The sequence below is a fragment of the Pristiophorus japonicus genome, chromosome 1 (genome assembly GCF_044704955.1).
Source record: "Pristiophorus japonicus isolate sPriJap1 chromosome 1, sPriJap1.hap1, whole genome shotgun sequence".
Classification (NCBI taxonomy): domain Eukaryota; kingdom Metazoa; phylum Chordata; class Chondrichthyes; family Pristiophoridae; genus Pristiophorus; species Pristiophorus japonicus.
This window is the reverse complement of record NC_091977.1, coordinates 195,283,583-195,304,099: the sequence shown is the minus strand read 5'-3', so window position 1 is coordinate 195,304,099 and position 20,517 is coordinate 195,283,583. Positions and strand designations below refer to the sequence as shown.

Sequence of the window (20,517 nt, the reverse complement as noted above, 5' to 3'; positions counted from 1 at the left end):
CATATTAATAATTCTAATCAGAGGCCTCACTGCATATTTTGTAAAATGAGAGTGAGTAAGATCTAACCTTTACAAATAGTACAGAAATGAAAATAAACCCTAAATATTAAATGAAGAAAATAAACTCAAAACTTGTATTCTTCAAAGCATTGCTGTTATAAATAATTGGTCACAACATGAAAAAGTGAAGTGACAGTTTGAAGCAGGTTCTTCCATCAGTGCACAGTGAATTACCAAAAATGTATATTCCCTTCATGAAAAACAGTTATTTTCTAGTCCATTATGAGTCAGAAATTTTCTTGGATAAGGTATTATAATTTTATAAATATATAATTTCTAATTATACATACAATTTAGAAAAAAGTCTATTAGAAGTGCTAAATTGTAGTCAGTAATAGTTGCTATTAATATGAATCCTGACCTGTGTCCCACTATCAAGGGTTATATTATCTTCTGAAGGGGTAAAGTTTAACAAAAAGTAGATGCGAGTTAACAGATGAACGTAACTGGCAGAAAGTAGTACAGAATTCTCTTCAATTTTTATTGCTGCAATACTCGAGTCTTAATCTCGTGTTTAAATGCATTTTGGGAAAGTAACATACAAAAAAACTGCTTGTTAAGTCCTGATTAAAGGGCAATCAAGACAGAAATCTGTGCAGTTTTGCTTAGGATAGAATTAATACAAAGATTGGTGTTTATTACTCACCTGCGAGTTAATTTTACAAAGGAAGGCCAAAACATCAAAGTTGAAATAGTTTGGATAAGTTGGGGCTGGAGTCGATTCAGAAGGGGGATGTCTAAACCCACAACTGTTTGCTGCTGAGTTGTGGGTGTTTTGTGAACTAGTCCCAGCCAATCAGTTCAATCATACTATCTAACGGGGCCTCTATGTGTCAGTCTGTAAAAGATATTTCATAATATCTTCATTGACTCATTATGACTAAGTTTTGTGTACTGCATAACTTTATGAACAAAATATTTGCCATTTATGCCAGTAGCTACCAATTTAGATGCTTGAGAAGCATGAAAGCAGCATTATTATAGCCGGGTCCTGATTGACTGTTCTTCTTTCATTTAAGAAATTGAATTCAGATTGATTCAGAAATTGTGGAAGCAAAATGGTGTCCATCTGGTATTTGGATTTGTTATTTTCTATACTATACAGGCAATTAATTTGTGAAAAGAACAATATACTCCATAATGACAAAATAACTCATGAAGAAATTTATTCATTACTCTATATTATGTGCTATAAAAAACTTCTTTCTGCATCTTTGAAGTTAGCAATGTGACAAAACACTGAATAACATTGAACAGAAAGATGGATGGTGATAAAGTTCGAGCGAGGGAAGAATAACCATGACCATATTGTAGCTTAATACACTCAGCAGAGCTAGTGTTCTGTAGTATCTTCACTTTCTACGGGGAAAATTTCATCATATGAAGGTGGCGGAATGCTATCAGGAACCTCATCAACTGCTAACGTAGCTTGTGAATCATCTTGGTTTTCCTCTGTCCTGTGGAGACATATTATCAATATTACATGAATAAACTCAAAATATTCAACACAGTTTTAGTATTCAACTAATGATAAGGTTTCCCAATAAAGACCAAACTAAATTATAAATCTTAGACATTGGAATGACACTATTGAGGTCAAAAGCATAGGAAGCTTAATGAAGACCAGCACATCTGCCATGTCATTGCTCATGATGACTCAGAGGATATGCTGCTTTATAATCAGGGTGTGTGCCGTATAGGGGATAACGTCAGGGCCACTGATTTACTGTGACTGACTAAGTCAAATTCCATTTTTGTTAAATGGTATGCTGGCACTTTTGCTGGTGCTTTGGAGGATTGAATTCCATGACTTTGTCCTTTATTTTGCAAGCACTCTAAATGAGTGGCCTTTCTATATGTTATATGCTAGTCAATTTCCCAAGGCATCTCTCTTAGTGGGCCCCACTGCAACACTGAGCAGTACCTACATCTGCTTCCTGCAGGCATACATACTGCTAGCTGCATTGCTGGAGTATCCTGCAAGATTTCCAAGTGAGCCTGGGAGCAGACCCCACCCCCAAACCATGAACTGGTGGAGAGGGTAGGGGGAGGGGGGAGTGCACAGAAAAATCACCTGTGCCTCCGTCTACCAGAAGTTAGCTGTCCAGTGATTAAGGGAAGTAAGGATCAAGTGTAGTCTTCAGTTGCAGTGAGGTTAAAGGGCATGGGATAATTGTACCAGGGTGTGCAGACATAATGCAGTTGCCATTTTAAAGTCTGATCTTATTTTTCTGTAGTACTTTGATTTTCTATTATTTCTATCTATAATTTACTAAACATCTTGCATTTGCATACACTTCCTGACTGTGCCAGTTGACTTCCTATGGTTGTCACGTTATTTTGTCCATTATAAAGTTCTATATCCACCATTATTATAGATATTGCATATGTAACCTTGTCACTCTGATTGTGAAACCTGGTTTTCAGGTTGTGCAATCGGTCTCAGATTTCCAAAGTTTTCTCAAAATGCTTTCTGAAGATTTAATTCAGGTTCTATTTGTTTTGTTCCTCAGCAACTAAAAATTCTAATGTCCAAAATAATGGTTGAAACAAAATTTTAAAAATCAAGTATTACATATTTCACAAAAGCATAATCGCATTTATCCACTAAGTTGGCACTTGTGGCTTTTAATGTCTCCATTAATGTTTTCAGTTGAAGGCCTCAACCGCTCCTTTAAAAAAGTAAGCTTGGATTTGCTATTTTTACCCAGAACTGCGGTTCTGTAAGTTGAATTTGGATTGTGCATATCGAACATGTGCAGTGAATTTAATTTCACAGAATGCATCAGTGCCAGTTAACTGTACTAATGCAGTATTTTCTTCAACTATCTGCTCAATAGTTTCTCTTCAAATAATTTTTAAAAACAAGAGGAAAAGTTTCAAAAACTTTTCATGGAATCATACCTTATTTTTCTGTAGTACTTCGATTTTCAATTATTTCTGTCTATAATTCGGCCCATCATGCCTGTGCCGGCACTTTGAAAGAGCTATCCAATTAGCGCCACTCCCCTGCTCACTTTCCCCACAGCCCTGCTTCATCAGAGTGCAACTTTGACCTTTTTATTAGGGCCTCCACTTGCCTGGGGCGGGCGCCTGGCATGCAGCCACAAACTGGACATTCAAAATGATGGGAGGGCCAGAATGGTGTGGGAAAGGTGCAATGAGCCCCTTATTTTAACCCCACACCACCCCCACCCACCCCTTTCCCGCAGGGCGGGCTGAGTTAAAATTGGCTCTATTGTATCTACCACCACATGCATTCTCTCCTCTTTACAGAAAATGGATTGAAAAGCATTCTATGGACATAGATACAGCTTCAAGCCAACAATAGGTTTACTCTACATAAAATACATGAATGAACAGGATACGGTTTCACAATGATACCAACTTCCCTGTTGTCCTCAGTTATGAAATATAATAAAAATGCAACTTTGTATCTTTGGAAATTTAGATTTATCTTTCTAGCTAAGCTATTCAAAGCTAAACTGGTTCAGCCTTTAAAAATGCAATGCAAGTTCCCATTGCTGCCTGTTAGAACACAGCTCACACTCTGTCTCTGTAAATCTGCTGGGGTGATATCCCACTGAGAACCTTCACGGCTGACCCCAGAAGCAGGGGGAGGTTTCCTAAACTTAAGAGCCAGGCAAGCACTCGCATTAGGGGTGCATCTTTGTTGTCTGCTCATCGAGGCAGCAACAAAATGCAGTGGAGGCTCCCCTTTATAAGCAGCCTCAAAATAACTTATAAATTTTTGTAATCTCTGGGGACCCAGGCCAAGCTCCAGGCCTGGACCTCCAGGTAGGCTTCACTCTCCATCAGCTGACAAGCTCGTACGTATCTCCTAATTGGGCATAGCAGCCCTATTAGTGGATTCTGGGCTGGAACCAAGGACAATCCTGCTATGGGGGACCCTCTCCGCAAGCCGCACCCCCTCTGATGCATGTAACCTTGTTTGGCATGGACGCCAGTTCAGAACCTAGCAAAGAGGCTGAAATCCAGCATATCTGGGTCCTGGCCTAATTTCTGGTCCTTCCATTATAATTCTGTTGGACTTATAAGGAAAGACTTGCATTTATATTGCGCCTTTTACAACCACCAGATGACTCAAGCACTTTACAGCCAATAAAGTACTTTTAGAGTATAGTCGCCATTGTAATTGCATTTATCCACTGAGTTGGTACTTGTGTCTTTTAATGCCTCCATTAATGTTTTCAGTTGAAGGCCTCAGCCACTTCTTTAAGAAAATAGGCTTTGAGTTGCTGTTTCTACCCAGAACTGCGGGTCTACAAGTTGAATTTGGATTATGGTGGGAGTGTGCTGGAAGGACGGTTATTTTCAGCCCCTTCTGTGTCTGACAGAAAGTGAGTCTTCTCTACCACCTTTCTTAAGCTATAGCACATGCTATAAGGGAAAGTAGCTTAACAAATCTCTGTAGTTTAAAATTAATTTTCTTAAATGTGTGACATGGGAGTTTGCCTCCACAAGCTGTCGACCAAAGTTATTGCCCTTAGTTGAAATCCTACCCTTTGCAGGCTCCCACACTGCTGTTTTTACTAAGCCCTTATGGATGAATTGGATGGAATAACACCTGACTCCTCATGCATTGTAAGGAGTGATTTTCTCACAATGGCATGCAGTGTTTTTTTAATTCATTCATGGAATCTGAGTGTTACTGGCAAGGCCAGCATTTATTGCCCATCCATAGTTTCCCTGAGAAGATGGATATGGGCTGCCTTCTTGAAGCGATGATAGTGGCTTGATGCAACTGAGTGGCTTACTTGGCCACTTCAGAGGGCAGTTAAGAATCAACCATGTTGCTGTGGGACTGGAGTCACATATAGGCCAGACCAGGAAAGGACAGCAGGTTTCCTTCCCTAAAGGATATTAATGAACCAGGTGGGCTTTTACAACAATCTGACAGCTTCATGGTCACTTTTCTTTACTGATGCCAGCTTTTTACTTCCAGTTTTTTTTTTACTGAATTCTCAAACTGCCATGGTGGGATTTGAACTCACATTCTCTGGATTATTAATCCAGGCCTGCGGATTGCTAATCCAGTAACAGTTTGAGATTATACATAATGAACCTTCGGCAGAATTCAATCACACTGCTGAGACTAATTTTAGGCTGCTGATTTATTATAAATAAATAATTCTGTCTGCTGCCTTGAGAGTTATCACCTTATAAACTTAATCTAATGTTATAAATATATATATATATTTAAAATCATCTTAGGAAACACAGGCAAAATCCAAATGACTATATTAGACAGTAGGATCTTACAGTTCTCGGCACAAATATCACATTCAAGGCCAAAGCTTTTGGGAGGGGCAAGTAAAAATGTTAATAAGGTTTTAAAAAGACACAAATAATAAATGAATACATTCAAATATTGTTTTGTGAAACGTATAATTTTTGATTATATTTTGTTTAAAACTGTATTTTGGACTTTAGAAAGTTCTCTTACTAAGATAAAAATATTTCCCAAAAGCTTTTTTAATTTGATTGGTGTAGCAATAAACTGTTTACATGTTTAGATAAAATTTGCTATTATAAATGTTTATATGGTTTTCCATTATAATGTTTACATATGGATTTTTAACATCAACCTAAGATTTTTAATAATTATATAGATATTACATTTTATCGGTCTTTCAATCTCAATCAGTAAGTAAATGATTCTCAAGATAATGCAGAATTTATCCTCTGATTAACAAAGAAAGAGTAGCTCACAAGTGCCAAGGACGTGCATTGCATAGGTGATGCTCACAACTCACAAGTATGATAAATTCTGCACAAAATAAAGTCTGCAAATGTGAATGTCAAAAATAAAAATATTTGCACTGGTTTGTACACCAATATGTGTGCTGTAAGCTCACATAACACTGCCTACTTTTGGTAAAATGCTGTGATGAACAACTAAAAATATTGATTTTTTTTTTTTCCCTGTCTATCCAGCTCAATATCTACAGACTAATTGGTGCACATATTAGATGGGTGCATCATTGACCTGCATAGATACAAAAACAGTATGAAGGCAATCCAATTAAAAGTAATAGAAACTGCTGCACATGTACTTCCTCTGCAGTTGAATAACACATAACACAGTAGTTGAGTAAAATGCTATAATTGTATCTGTTATATATATATGAGCATCCCTGATTTTAATCACTCAACCATTGGTGACTGTGCCTTCAGCTGCCTATGCCCTAAGCTCTGAAATTCCCTTCCTAAACCTCACTGTCTCTCGACCTCTCTTTCCTTCTTTAAGACGCTCCTTAAAACCTACCTTTTTGATCAAGCTTTTGGACATCTGCCCTAATTTCTCCTTACGTGGCTCGGTGTCAAATTTTGGTTTATGACACTCCTATGAAGCGTCTTGGATGTCTTACTACATTAAAGGCGCTATATAAATACAGGTTGTTGTTGTATATCTTCAAAGCTTTCTGATGACTTGATAAAAAATGGAATTGATATGTGAGTCTTGGAAAGTCGTCCTGGGTTAAGAAATAAACTATTAACATTGATCAAGCACATGCTATAAGGGAAAGTAGCTCAACAAATCTCTGTAGTTTAAAATTAATTTTCAAATAATTTTGCTGTGTGTATCTTGTTTCTCTTTCAGCATTATTTCACCAAATTTCAAAGATTTCTATTAGAGGTAAAATGTAAGCAATGATATATAGAGCCTACCTGATTATTTCGTTCCCTGGTCCTTGGTAAGGTGGGCAATTTTCATCTCCTGTAAAAGCTGTGCCATCCAAAGGGTAGATGGTATAATACTGAGGAGGGCATGAGGTGGTCCCTGTAGCACCATTAGGTGGATTAGTGCTCTGGGAGTTGTTCAGTGATGGCAAGCAGGTTGAGTTCATGGCAACACCATCTTGGGCAGGAGATGCATATGGAGGAGGAATATACTGAACAACAGTAGCTCCGTGAAAAGTTATAGGTTGATTAATCCCAGTAAAAACAAACGATTGTCCACAGGGAGTCTGCTCCGTCTCCACTGCACTCTCGTTAATTTGCTTGCAGGTTTTGCAAGTTAACATTCGAAACTTGCAAACAGCAATCAGAACAAAAGTGACTCCAACAGAAAGTAGAATGGGTCCGAGCAACTGTGTCCATTCTAAATCACTAGTACCATAATATTTAATCCAGCCCATTACTGTGAAAGTTATTCCCACTAGAACCAAAAAGACACCAGAGAATAGCAGGGTGGCCCCAGCCTTGTCCCCATCTGACACCTGGACTCCTGGGGCTCTAGGCTGACAAGGAGTCACAGAAAATACATTAACAGAGAAATCTTCCACATTGCTGCCACGTTGCTCCATTTGCATTGTACAGTCAGTGCCGTGTGACAGTTCCATGGAAGAAAAGGGGATTGCTAAGTCAGTTGGAGCAGTATATAGCGTTTAAAGTTCAGTCGAGTGACAAAAAAACAGCACTTTGTTGCAAGTTAATAATTGATGTCAGAATATTAAAATTCTTGGAAGTTGCAGAACTGGATTGTGTGTTCTTTGCACTTTCCATTTTGATGACTAAAGCACTTAATGAGGCATTACATTTAAAAGGTCTGCTGTAGCATATCCTTTCTCTTAGTATACCTATAGTGAAGTGTGACTGCCTACAAACTCATACAACTGCACATAACTGCACACTAAAGCTCCCTGTGTTTCAAAGGATTTGGGTGCCTTAGCTCAACTTTCTATTGTGCAGATGGTTATGTAGGCAAGTTACACACACAGCCCATCACAGAAACTGCTTCAGATACCTGGAACAACAACTGGTGTCAGCTATTATCCACTCACAGGCATTACAGATCAATTAAAAAAATATTCTTGAAATGTCACTTTAACTTAATATTGATTTTCAAATAATAGCTAGTGTTGACTAGGACAGAGGGAGTCCAATATCACACATGTAATTATTGTCAAGCCTGTAGCATTTCCCAGATTCTCTCATGATCATTTACTGTCAATAATAAGTTGTCATCTAATAGAACATAACATATAATAATGCAAATTAAATGACAAATTACCGATTTCAGCTTTGTTAACAAGATTGTCTTATTTTGCATTAGGAGTAATTATAGGTAAATAGTTTATGAAATCAGATTGGCATAGAAACCACACTTTAATAAGTAAAAGCTTTATATGGTTTGGTTTGAAACAATTAATTAAAAACAAAGACAAAATTGTTAGCTTTGAAACCAAATTATCTGCAACTAATGGTTTTTAAAATGCATCCCTGGATTAAATAGCCCAAGAAATTAACCACAGTTGAGGAACTGATGAAGATAAAAAGTATAAATGCACTGTATGAGTTAAAGTGTCTCATAATGAAAGTCTTTAAAGAATGGGACAAGATAGCGATATGCCACCAAAAACAAAACTGCCTGCTAATGAAAGAAAATGGCCTCCATTTAATAGCTCCGACAGTGTTATATTGCAGTGTCAGTCTGAATTAGATACTCAAGTCCTGGATTGGCACTTGAACCTGCAATCTTCTGACTCACAGGCAAGATTGCTAGCAACTGAACCAAGCTGACACTATTGATCTGAAGCTTTATAAATATTACAGGAGCAGTATTAAGGGAGTGTTTGTGAAAGAAAAGTATTTCTGTACATAATGACTTCTCAAATGATTTAAAGTGGAATAATATTCAAATGAATCAATAAAACAGGCAGTGAGAAATTCTATCCACTGGAGATTCCTGCTGGAGCCCCAGCTTTTTACTCATAGAGGTAAATTCTCACAAAACTCCATTCCTGATTTAGAGCTTCACAAGATAGCAGCATGATCGCAGAATCAGCCCTAACTGCTGCCTAAGCTGCCATTTAGCGAGGCTCCGCGCCGTGATGTCCATGAAGAGAAAAGCAATTTGCAGTAAGGTGACAAATGGATTTAAGTTTAGTACTTATTAGATGGACCCTGCTGAAGCTCCTTGGGGTATGGAATAGGTAGTGCAGTGTTTATGGCACTCAACTAGCAACCTAGAGGTGCAATTTCAGAATTCTGAATTTAATAAATCTGGTGATTTGCAACCTTGCAGGAAATTACAATGCCCATGACAGCTTCCTGATTGTTGTAAAAACCCAACTGCTTCAATAATATCCACCAGGGGAAGGGATCCTTCATTATAACACCTGATCTGAAAAACAGCACCCTTGACAGTGCAGCACTGAAGTATCAGCCTAGATGCTGTACTCGACATGGAGTGAAGGCTTGCACCCATGACCTTCTGACTCAGAGAAGAGAGGGCTAACACTGAGCCATCGCTGACAATTGAATTGTGGATTATATATGTGGACTAAAATTAAATTATAACTGTATTTCCCGAGGCATTGAACTATTTCTTGTTGTTCATTAACATACTTGTTTGAGTATTAATACTCACTGTAACAAATATGTAAATAAGTAACTTAAAATCTGTGCCAACCTTCAAATGAAGTCCTTAAAATCTGATGATCCATATCCAAAAATTAAAAAGGAACTTGGAGAGAGTTGCCCTGATGGCTCAATGGAAAAATGCATCACCTGGTGAGTTACCGAGCAAGGTTTGATCCCTGGTTTGTGCTGAGTTAGCAAACTTTAGTGCTGTTAAGAAGCACAATTTATCTCAATAACCCAGGTTAGGGAGAGCAAAAAATCAGACAGTTTCTGATCATGTACAGAAACCTCTCTTGGAAAGTTGCATGTGTAGATTGTCAGGGAGAAACAATGAAAATCTCGTTCTTGCAGCGCTTCAAAACGACAGGCTAAATTGGTCTTTGGTGGTCACGCAAAATGGGCAATAATGAATTGGCAGCCTGATTTACAACCTGGCTGATTTTCTTTTCCAATGCAGGATATGCAACTGGCTCCTGACATGGTTTACAGGCCCTCCAATGATGTAACTTCTTGTGCATGCGTCGGATCCCTGGTGATGACACTCCCTGCCGATACGTTGGACCCCTGGTGACAACACAATTGGGTACAGTAGCATAGTTGTTATGGTACCGGACTAGTAATTCAGAGTTCTGGACAAATGATCGGGAGATGCAAGTTCAAATCCCAGCATGGCAGTTTGTGAATTTGAATTCAGTTAATGAAATAAATCTGGAATGAAAAGCTAGTATCAGTAATATAAGAACATAAGAGCATAAGAATTAGGAACATGAGTAGGCCATCCAGCCCCTCGAGTCTGCTCCGCCATTCAACAAGATCATGGCTGATCTGGCCGTGGACTCAGCTCCACTTACCCGCCTGCTCCCCATAACCCTTAATTCCCTTATTGGTTAAAAATCTATCTATCTGTGATTTGAATACCTTCAATGAGCTAGCCTCAACTGCTTCCTTGGGCAGAGAATTCCACAGATTTACAACCCTCTGGGAGAAGAAATTTCTTCTCAACTCGGTTTTCAATTGGCTCCCCCGTATTTTGAGGCTGTGCCTCCTAGTTCTAGTCTCCCCGACCAATGGAAACAACCTCTCTGCCTCTATCTTGTCTATCCCTTTCATTATTTTAAATGTTTCTATAAGATCACCCCTCATCCTTCTGAACTCCAACGAGTAAAGATCCAGTCTACTCAATCTATCATCATAAGGTAACCCCCTCATCTCCGGAATCAGCCTAGTGAATCGTCTCTGTACCCCCTCCAAAGCTAGTATATCCTTCCTTAAGTAAGGTGACCAAAACTGCACGCAGTACTCCAGGTGTGGCCTCACCAATACCCTGTACAGTTGCAGCAGGACCTCCCTGCTTTTGTATTCCATCCCTCTCGCAATGAAGGCCAACATTCCATTCGCCTTCCTGATTACCTGCTGCACCTGCAAACTAACTTTTTGGGATTCATGCACAAGGACCCCCAGGTCCCTCTGCACCGCAGCATGTTGTAATTTCTCCCCATTCAAATAATATTTCCTTTTACTGTTTTTTTTTCCAAGTGAGGATGACCTCACATTTTCCGACATTGTATTCCATCTGCCAAACCTTAGCCCATTCGATTAACCTATCTAAATCTCTTTGCAGCCTCTCTGTGTCCTCTACACAACCCGCTTTCCCACTAATCTTTGAGTCATCTGCAAATTTTGTTACACTGCACTCTGTCCCCTCTTCCAGGTCATCTATGTATATTGTAAACAGTTGTCATCCCAGCACCGATCCCTGTGGCACACCACTAACCACCGATTTCCAACCTGAAAAGGACCCATTTATCCCGACTCTCTGCTTTCTGTTCGCCAGCCAATTCTCGATCCATGCTAATACATTTCCTCTGACTCCGCGTACCTTTATCTTCTGCAGTAACCTTTTGTGTGGCACCTTATCGAATGCCTTTTGGAAATCTAGATACACCACATCCATCGGTACACCGCTATCCACCATGCTCGTTATATCCTCAAAGACTTCCAGTAAATTAGTTAAACATGATTTCCCCTTCATGAATCCATGTTGCGTCTGCTTGATTGCACTATTCCTATCTAGATGTCCCACTATTTCTTCCTTAATGATAGCTTCAAGCATTTTCCCCACTACAGATGTTAAACTAACCGGCCTATAGTTACCTGCCTTTTGTCTGCCCCCTTTTTTAAACAGAGGCGTTACATTAGCTGCTTTCCAATCCGCTGGTACCTCCCCAGAGTGAGGTACCATGGGGACCATGAAGCTATCAGATTGTCATAAAAACTTAACTTTTTCACGAAAGTCCTTTAGGGAAGGAAACCTGCTGTCGCGACCTTGTTTGGCCTATATGTGACTCCAGAACCACAGCAATGTGGTTGACCCTTAACTGTCATCTGAAATGGCCTAGCAAGCCATTCAGTTGTATCAAACTGCTACAAAAAAGTCTAATAAAAATAAAACCAGATGCACCACCCGGCATCGACTCAGGCATCGGATTCGGACACGACAACGGCACATCCAGCCCAGTTAACCCTGCAGAGTCTTCTTCACTAACCTCTGGGGACTTGAAAGCAATGGCCAGACATAGTCATACACACAGGATCATACCTTTCAGCCAATGTCCAAGATTCCTCCATCACTATCCCTGGGCATGTCCTATCCCACCTGCAGGACAGACACACCAGAGGTGGTGACACAGTGGTATACATTCAAGAGGGAGTGGCCCTAGGAGTCCTTAACATTGACTCTGGACCCGATGAAGTCTTATGGCATCAGTCAAACATGGGCAAGGAAACCTCCTGCTAATTACCACCTACAGCCCTCCCTCAGCGATGAATCAGTAGTCCTCCATGTTGAACACCACTTGGAAGAAGCACTGAGGGTAGCAAGGGCACAAAATGTACACTGTTTTGGGGACTTCAATGTCCATCAAGAGTGGCTTGGTAGCACCACTACTGATGGAATTAGCTGAGTCCTGAAGAACATAGCTGGCAAAATAGGCTTGCGGCAGGTGGAGAGAGAACCAACATGAGGGAAAAACCTACTTGACCTCGTTCTCACCAATCTATCTGTCACAGATACATCTGTCCATGACAGTATTGGTAGGAGTGATCACAGTCCTTGTGAGATGAAGTCCCGTCTTCACACTGAGGACATCTTCCATCGCGGTTTCTGGCACTACCTTCATGCTAAGTGAGATAGATTCAGAACAGATCTAGCAGCTCAAAATTGGGCATCCATGAGGCTCTATGGACCATCAGCAGCAGCAGAATTGTATTGCACCACAATCTGTAACCTCATATCCCACATTCCACCATTATCTTCAAGCAAGGGGACCAACCCTGGTTCAATGAGCAGTGTAGAAGATCATGCTGGGAGCAGTACCAGGCGTACCTGAGCTATGGTTCAGTGGGTGGCACTCTCGCCTCTGGGTCAGAAGGTTGTGGGTTCAAGTCCCAGTCGAGACTTGAGCACAAAAATCTAGGCTGACACTCCACTGCAGTGCTGAGGGACTGTTGCACTGTTGGAGGTGATGTCTTTAGGATGAGACTTTAAACCGAGACCCCGTCTTTCCTTTCAGGTGGACATAAAAGATCCCGTGGCACTATTTTTAAGAAGAGCAGGGAGTTATCCCTTGTGTCTTGGCCAATATTTAGCCCTCAATCAACATAACAAAATAGATTATCTGGTCATTATCACATTGCTGTTTGTTGGAGCTTGCTGTGCGCAAATTGGCTGCTACATTTACTACATTACAACAGTGACTGCACTTCAAAAAGTACTTCATTGGCTGTAAAGCGCTTTGAGATGTCTGATGGTTGTAAAAGGCGCTATATAAATGTAAGTCTTCCTTTTTCTTTAAAAATGAGGAGCCAATCTGGGGAAGCTGCAACACAGGACTACATATGTGCTAACCAGCAGAAGCAGCATGCTTTGGAGAGAGCTAAGCAATCCCACAGCAACTGCTCAGATCAAAGCTCTGCAGTCCTCCCATATCCAGTCAAGAATGGTGTGTGGACAATTAAACAACTAATGGGAGAAGGTGGCTCCATGAACATCCTCATCCTCAATGGTGGCAGAGCCCTGCACATAAGTACAAAAGAGAACACTGAAATATTTGCAACCAACGTCAGCCAAAATTGCCGAGTTGATGATCTATATCGGCCTCCTCCTGAGGTCCCCACTGTCACAGATGGCAGTAATCAGCCAATTCGATTCACACCACCTGATATCAAGAAACAGCTGAGCACACTGGACACAGCAAACACGATGGGCCTGACAACATCTCGATTGTAGGCTGCATACCTCATTACAGACTTGGTCCAAATATGGACAAAGAGTCAATTCCAGAAGTCCTTCTTCTTCTTAGGCAGTCCCCCGGAGTCGAGGATGACTTGCTTCCACACTAATATGAGTTCTAAGGTGACTGATGAGTCCAATGCAGGATCTACAGACTCTGTCACAGGTGGGGCAGATGGTGGTTGAAGGGATGGATGGGTGGGGTGCTTGGTTTGTCGTACACTCCTTCCTCTGTTTCTACTTGGCTTCCGCATGTTCCCAACGGAGAAACTCAAAGTGCTTGGCACTTTCTCGAATGCTTCTCCTCCACTTTGAGTGGTCTTGGGCTAGGGATTCCCAAGAGTCGGTGGGAATGTTACATTTTTTCAAGGGGGCTTTGAGGATATCCTTGAAGCGTTTTCTCTGTCCTCCTCGGACTCACTTGCCATGACGGAGCTCGGAATAGAGCGCTTCTTTCAGGAGTCTTGCATCAGGCATGCGGACAATGTGACCCGTCCATTGGAGCTGATTGAGCGTGATCAATGCCTTGATGCTGGGGATGTTGGCCTAAGAGAGAACACTGACATTGGTATGCCTATCCTGCCAATGGATTTGCAGAATTTTGCACAGGCAGCATTGGTGGTACTTCTCCAGTGCTTTGAGGTGCCTACTGCATGTTGTCCATGTCTCTGAAGCATATAGGAGGGCAGGTATCACTACTGAGAGTGACTGCCCTTGACATCGAGGCAGCATTTGAATGAGATGGCACCGAAGAGCCCTAGTAAAATTGAAATCAATGGAAATCAGGGGGAAAAATCTCCACTGGCTTGAGTCATATCTAGCACAAAGGAAGATGGATGTGGTTGTTGGAGTTCGATCATCTCAGCCCCAGGCCATAATTGCAGGAGTTCCTCAGGGCAGTGTCCTAGGCTCAAACATCTTCAGCTGCTTCATCAAAGACGTTCCCTCCATCATAAGGTCAGAAGTCGGGATGTTCACAAATAATTGCATAGTGTCCAATTTGTTGTGGAAGCTAAAAGAATATAGGATTAAACTGAACATATTCTAGTTAAACAATATAGTGCTAAACAACATTTAGTTGTAGCAGTATGGCAGAAGCAGGATGCATGTACACAGGATGTCACACCTCAAGATAAGGGTGGAAGCGGCCTTCACGATGGTGTAAGGAACCAGTTGCTCAACCCGTAACAGTGGTCCAATGGGCTCCCCAGCTCCAAGGACATCTTGTTGTATGGCACCTAGCTTTTGCACTTGAAACTTATTTGTGCACACAACCACCCAGAACACGCCCGTATATGGTGTGGGACAATACAATGTAATGTCTATAAGCATGATGCTCTAATTGTATTTGATTGAGTTGGAGGAGGCAGACAGCCATACCGCTCCTCTGCAAGCTTGTAATAAAGGTCATTTCGATTGGACTCAACATCTGACTAAGTGGTGAATTCCCACAAGTTCCATTCGCAACTCCTCAGAAAATGAAGCAGTCCATACCCGGGACTGCCAGGTACAGATTAATGGGGGGGGGGGGGGGGGGGTGGGGGGCAGATGGGGCCCAAGCCTGGAGTGGGGCCTATACAGGGTCGGATTAAGGGTAAGGATAAACAGTATTGACATAAGTGACGTAGCAACAACAGAGCGAAGCCGCGAGGGCTCAGGCGCATGTTATTCTCGACTTGATGTAAACAGACTCTAGATGCCCTTTTTCTAGAGATGCATTCTACACACAAATCGGAGGCAAAAAAAAGGAAAGAGCACCAGCTACGCGAGGAGCCAAAGAGATAAGAAGTAGCTCAAATGCTTAAACTAGATAATTTTTTTCCACTAAAAGCTCAAGATCATGAAGATGAAGGCCAAGGCAACGCTGTGCAGTCAACTTCAACATCATCATCATAGGCAGTCCCTCGGAGTGGAGGAAGACTTGCTTCCACTCTTAACATGAGTTCTTAGGTGGCTGCACAGTCCAATATGGGGTCAACAACAAAACCACTAATGGCACCGGACCTGGAGTTGGCCGAGCTGGAGCTCCAAGTCCAAAAAGCTGAACATGAAAACCAACTGGTGTATACTGAGCTGAAAGAGATGCAACTTACGAGTGACACTGGGCTGTGGGGAGACAATATCTCAGAAGACATGCAAAAGTATTGCATGTCTTCTGAGATATTGCAAAAGGTAGTGAGGACTGCCGAAACTGTGATAAAGACTTCCAAAACTCCGGCGTGATTCATGCCAAGGAAGGTTGTCACCGATATTGCTCGAAGCCCTTCTTCACACGTGTGCACCCGCTGACAGGGGAACGTCTGGAGCGAACGTAGCTCTGTTTAACACCTTCAGATGGTTGAGAGTATACTGCTTTTCTTGCAAGGTCACAGCACGAACAAGTAGCCACTTTACTCATGGGTTTAATGACTGGAAGCATGGAGAGGAGAAGATTTCATCTTACAAAAACAGCCTCCAGCATCGAGAAGCCATGGTAGTAATGTGCACTAGACAGTTGTGTGGATGGTCATATTGTCTTCCAGTTTGAAAATGAACGGCAGTACTAGTGCAAAGTACAAGCGGCTATCTGTGCGATAACATTTCTTTGTGAACGAGACATTTCATTGCGAGGCAGAGATGAAATCATTGGGTCTCCAAGTAATGGTAATTATCTGGGTGTGTTGGAGGTTCTCACAAACTACGATGTATTTCTTGCTGAACACATCAAATGGTTCACCAACAAAGGCAAGGAGCATACTTCATACTTGTCTTCCATCACTTGTGAAGAACAGATTAGTCTGATGGGTGGCAAAGTACTTGAGACGATTATCCAGGAATTGAAATCAGCGAAGTTCTGTTCAATATCTGTTGATTCAATGCCAGGTGTCACACACTCAGATCAACTGATATTTGTCATCCGCAGTGTCCTGAGGCAAAGTTCCTAAAGTTCTTGCCGATAAGCAGGGATAGTGGACAAGAAATAACAGAAATAATAATGGCCTTTCTGGATGAGAACGGGATAGACATACAAAATTGAGGCGGACAATCTTATGATAATGCTTCAAATATGAGTGGGAACTAGACAGGTCTCCAAACTACCATCAAAGAGCAATGTCCATATGCGATGTTTATACCATGTGCAGCACATTCACTCAACCTTGTGGGGAAAAACAGTGCCGAATGCAGCCCAGTGATTGTCAGATTTTTTGACATTGTACAAAAGTTGTACGTTTTTCTCTCTGCATCGACGTATCACTGGTGACTGCTTTATGAAAAACTAAAGCCTTTAGAGTTGTCTGTAATCAACAGCTTTCTGCTACTCGATGGTCAGCAAGGTATGAAGCAGTATCAGCCCTATTCATAGATAACATTCCCATAAGTGAAGTGTTGGAATCCCTGGCAACTGACGTGGAACAGAAAGTTGAATGCCAAAATGAAGCTCAGTTGATCCTTAAAAAACTGGGTGAGCTGGATTCAGCTATTCTCATTGTTATTTGGAACATAGACTTGAAGCGCTTTCACCTGACCAATCTCTTGCTTCATGAGACCGGCTTGAATCTGAATATCATGGTGTCCTGACTCGAGTCCCTTGTCGATTTTGTCAAGATCCAACGGACAGAGTTTGAGGATTTCGAAGACCTAGGGATTAAACTGTGTGGCCACAACAAGTACAATTCAGCTCAGAGGTACGTCCGGGTACACAACCATCGCTATGACGATGGAGATGCTGAAAACACTGTGCTGTTACCCAAGGAGAAATTCAAAACTGAAGTGTTCCTTGTCATCACTGATCAGTTAATCAGTACCTTGAAACACTGCCTTGAAGCATACAAGGAAATCAACTGTAAGTTTGGATTCCTGTCCAAGCAAGCCGCTCTCTCAACTCATGAGATCAAGTAAGCTGCAGCAAATCTTGCCCACTCCTATCCCAAAGATCTGGAACCTATGATTGAAAATTTTCTAGCTTGGTGGCATCCTCAACAGGGCTTCAAACCTCAATTTGTGTCAAACAAACTAAGTCAGCAGAGCTGAGAATGTACCAATTCCTCCATACACACGCCTTCACCCAAATCTTTTCTAACATTGAAATAGCTCTTCGAATATATCTGTTGATGCTGCTATCTAATTGCAGTGATTAGTGGTCCATCTCGAAACTAAAATGCATCAAGGAAAAGGTCAGGAACCGAATGGGACAAGATCGACTGAATAGTCTTTCAATCATGAGCATCGAGAGCGAAGTACTGAGAGGATGTGACTTCTCGAAAATCATTGACGAGTTTAGCCGATAAAAATCTAGGAAAAGATCAATGTAATTGTTAAGTATGTAAACATGTAAATACCATGTCTAACCACCAGAGGGCTTATCCCCTGGAGTCCCAAGGGATCCCACAATCCCTTGCGAGCACCTGCATATAGGGAGGCCTCACAGGCTGGAGAGGCACTCTGAGATCTGTAATAAAAGACTACGGTCACACCTTACTTTGAGCTTGCAGTATCTAGTCTGACTCTTTCTTCAAACATAACAACTGGCGACGAGATACAAATGACGAACCCCACCGCAACAATGCAGAGAACCATGGGCATCCGGAGAAATTTTTGGAGGGAGATGATTGGGAAACCTTCGTGGAGCGACTCGATCAATACTTCGTGGCCAATGAGTTGGAAGGAGAAATGAATGCTGCCAAACGAAGGGCGATCCTCCTCACGGTTTGCGGGGCACCAACGTATGGTCTCATGAAAAATCTGCTCTCTCCAGCGAAACCCACAGAAAAGTTGTACGATGAGTTGTACACACTGGTCCGGGAGCATCTAAACCCGAAGGAAAGCATTCTGATGGCGGGGTATTGGTTCTACACGTACAAGAAGTCTGAAGGCCAGAAAGTAGCGAGCTATGTTGCCGAGCTAAGGCGCCTTGCAGGACATTGTGAATTTGAAGGACATGTGGAGCACATGCTCAGGGATTTCTTTGTACTTGGCATTGGCCATGAAGTATAGTTCGCAAACTTTTGATTGTAGAGACCCCAACCTTGAGTAAAGCCATAGCGATAGCCCAGGCATTTATCACCACCAGTGACAATACCAAACAAATTTCTCAGCACACGAGTGCTGCTGCAAGTACTGTGAACAAAGTAACGTTGTTTTTGAATCAAAATGTACAGGGCAGGACTTACACACCTACAGCTGCACATCTGCAGATGACTCAGAGTCCACCATCAAGGGTGGTGAATACAAGGCCATTAACACCTTGTTGTCGCTGCAGGGGTGATCATCATTTCCATTCATGCGGCTTCAAAGGATACATTTGCAAGGACTGTGGAACAATGGGACATCTCCAATGTATGTGCAGGCGAGCTGCAAACCCTGCTCATCCTGCAAATCACCATGTTGCAGAGGAGGACAGATCCACGGTGGATCATGATGAACCAGAGCCTCAGACCGAGGAGGCAGAGGTATATGGGGTGAACACATTTACCAAAAAATGTCCCCCGATAATGCTGAAGGTTGAATTAAATGGATTCCCGGTGTCCATGGAGCTGGACCCTGGTGCAAGCCAGTCCATAATGAGCAAAAAGACTTTCGATAAATTGTGGTGCAGCAAGGCCTCAAGGCCAGTCCTGACTCCCATTCATACTAAACTGAGAACGTACACAAAGGAACTGATTCCCGTAATCGGCAGTGCTAACATAAAGGTCTCCTATGATGGATCGGTGCATGAGTTACCACTCTGGGTGGTACCGGGCGATGGCCCCATGCTGTTTGGCAGGAGCTGGCTGGGAATGATACGCTGGAAGTGGGACGACGTCCGAGAGCTTTCGTCCGTCGACGACACCTCATGTGCCAAGGTCCTAAACAAGTTCCCCTCGCTGTTCAAACCAGGCATCAGGAAGCTCCAAGGAGCAAAAGTGCAGGTCCATATGATTCCGGGGGTGCAACCCATCCATCACAAGGCAAGTGCGATACCTTATATGATGCGAGAGAGGGTGGAGATCGAACTGGACAGGCTGCAACGAGTAGGTATCATGTCACCGATCGAATTCAATGAGTGGGCCAGTCCGATTGTTCCAATCGTCAAGGGAGATGGCACCGTCAGAATCTGTGATTACAAAGTAACTATCAATCATATTTACTGCAGGGTCAATACCCGCTACCGAAGGCAGATGACCTATTTGCGATGCTGGCGGGAGGGAAAATGTTCACGAAACTGGACTTGACATCGGCCTACATGACACAGGAGCTGGAGAAATCATCAAAAGGGCTCACCTGCATCAACACACACAAAGATCTCTTAATTTACAACAGATGTTCATTTGGGATTCGATCCGCCGCGGCGATATTCCAGAGGAACATGGAAAGCTTGCTGAAATCGGTCCCGCGCACCGTGGTCTTCCAGGACGACATCTTGGTTACAAGTTGGGACATCGTTGAGCACCTGCAGAACCTGGAGGAGGTTCTTAGTCGGCTTAATCATGTGGGGTCAGGCTTAAACACTCGGTGCGTTTTCCTGGCGCCTGAAGTGGAGTTCCTGGGGAGAGGAATCACGGCGGAGGATTCGAAGACGGAGGCAATCAAGAAAACACCGTGGCCACAGAACGTGACGGAGCTGTGGTCATTTCTAGGCCTCCTGAACTATTTTGGTAACTTTTTACCGGGCCTTAGCACATTGTTAGAACCCCTGCACTCTTTGCCACATAAAGATGAATGGGTATGGTGTAAAAGCCAAGAAAATGCCTTTGAGAAAGCTAGGAAGCTGTTATGTTCAAACAAATTGCTTGTGTTGTACGATCCATGTAAACGTT

The 20,517-nt window shown here is 42.2% G+C and overlaps 1 protein-coding gene across 1 annotated transcript; it reads right to left on the bottom strand.

Moving 5' to 3' along the window:
- Positions 1 to 1,393: 1,393 nt before the first annotated feature.
- On the bottom strand, positions 1,394 to 7,427 carry LOC139259953 (transmembrane protein 174-like). Its single transcript, XM_070875988.1, has 2 exons — positions 6,754 to 7,427; positions 1,394 to 1,517 (listed from the first exon to the last, which is right to left on the bottom strand). The coding sequence occupies exons 1-2, from the start codon at positions 7,425 to 7,427 to the stop codon at positions 1,394 to 1,396; spliced, it is 798 nt and encodes a 265-aa protein (XP_070732089.1).
- Between the last annotated feature and the right edge of the window lie 13,090 nt (positions 7,428 to 20,517).

Coding starts and splice junctions, on each gene's coding strand:
- LOC139259953 (XM_070875988.1), bottom strand. CDS start 7,427: ATGGAACTGTCACACGGCACTGACTGTACAATGCAAATGGAGCAACGT. Junction 1,518..6,753: donor CCAGGGAACGAAATAATCAG/GTAGGCTCTATA, acceptor ATGTCTCCACAG/GACAGAGGAAAACCAAGATG.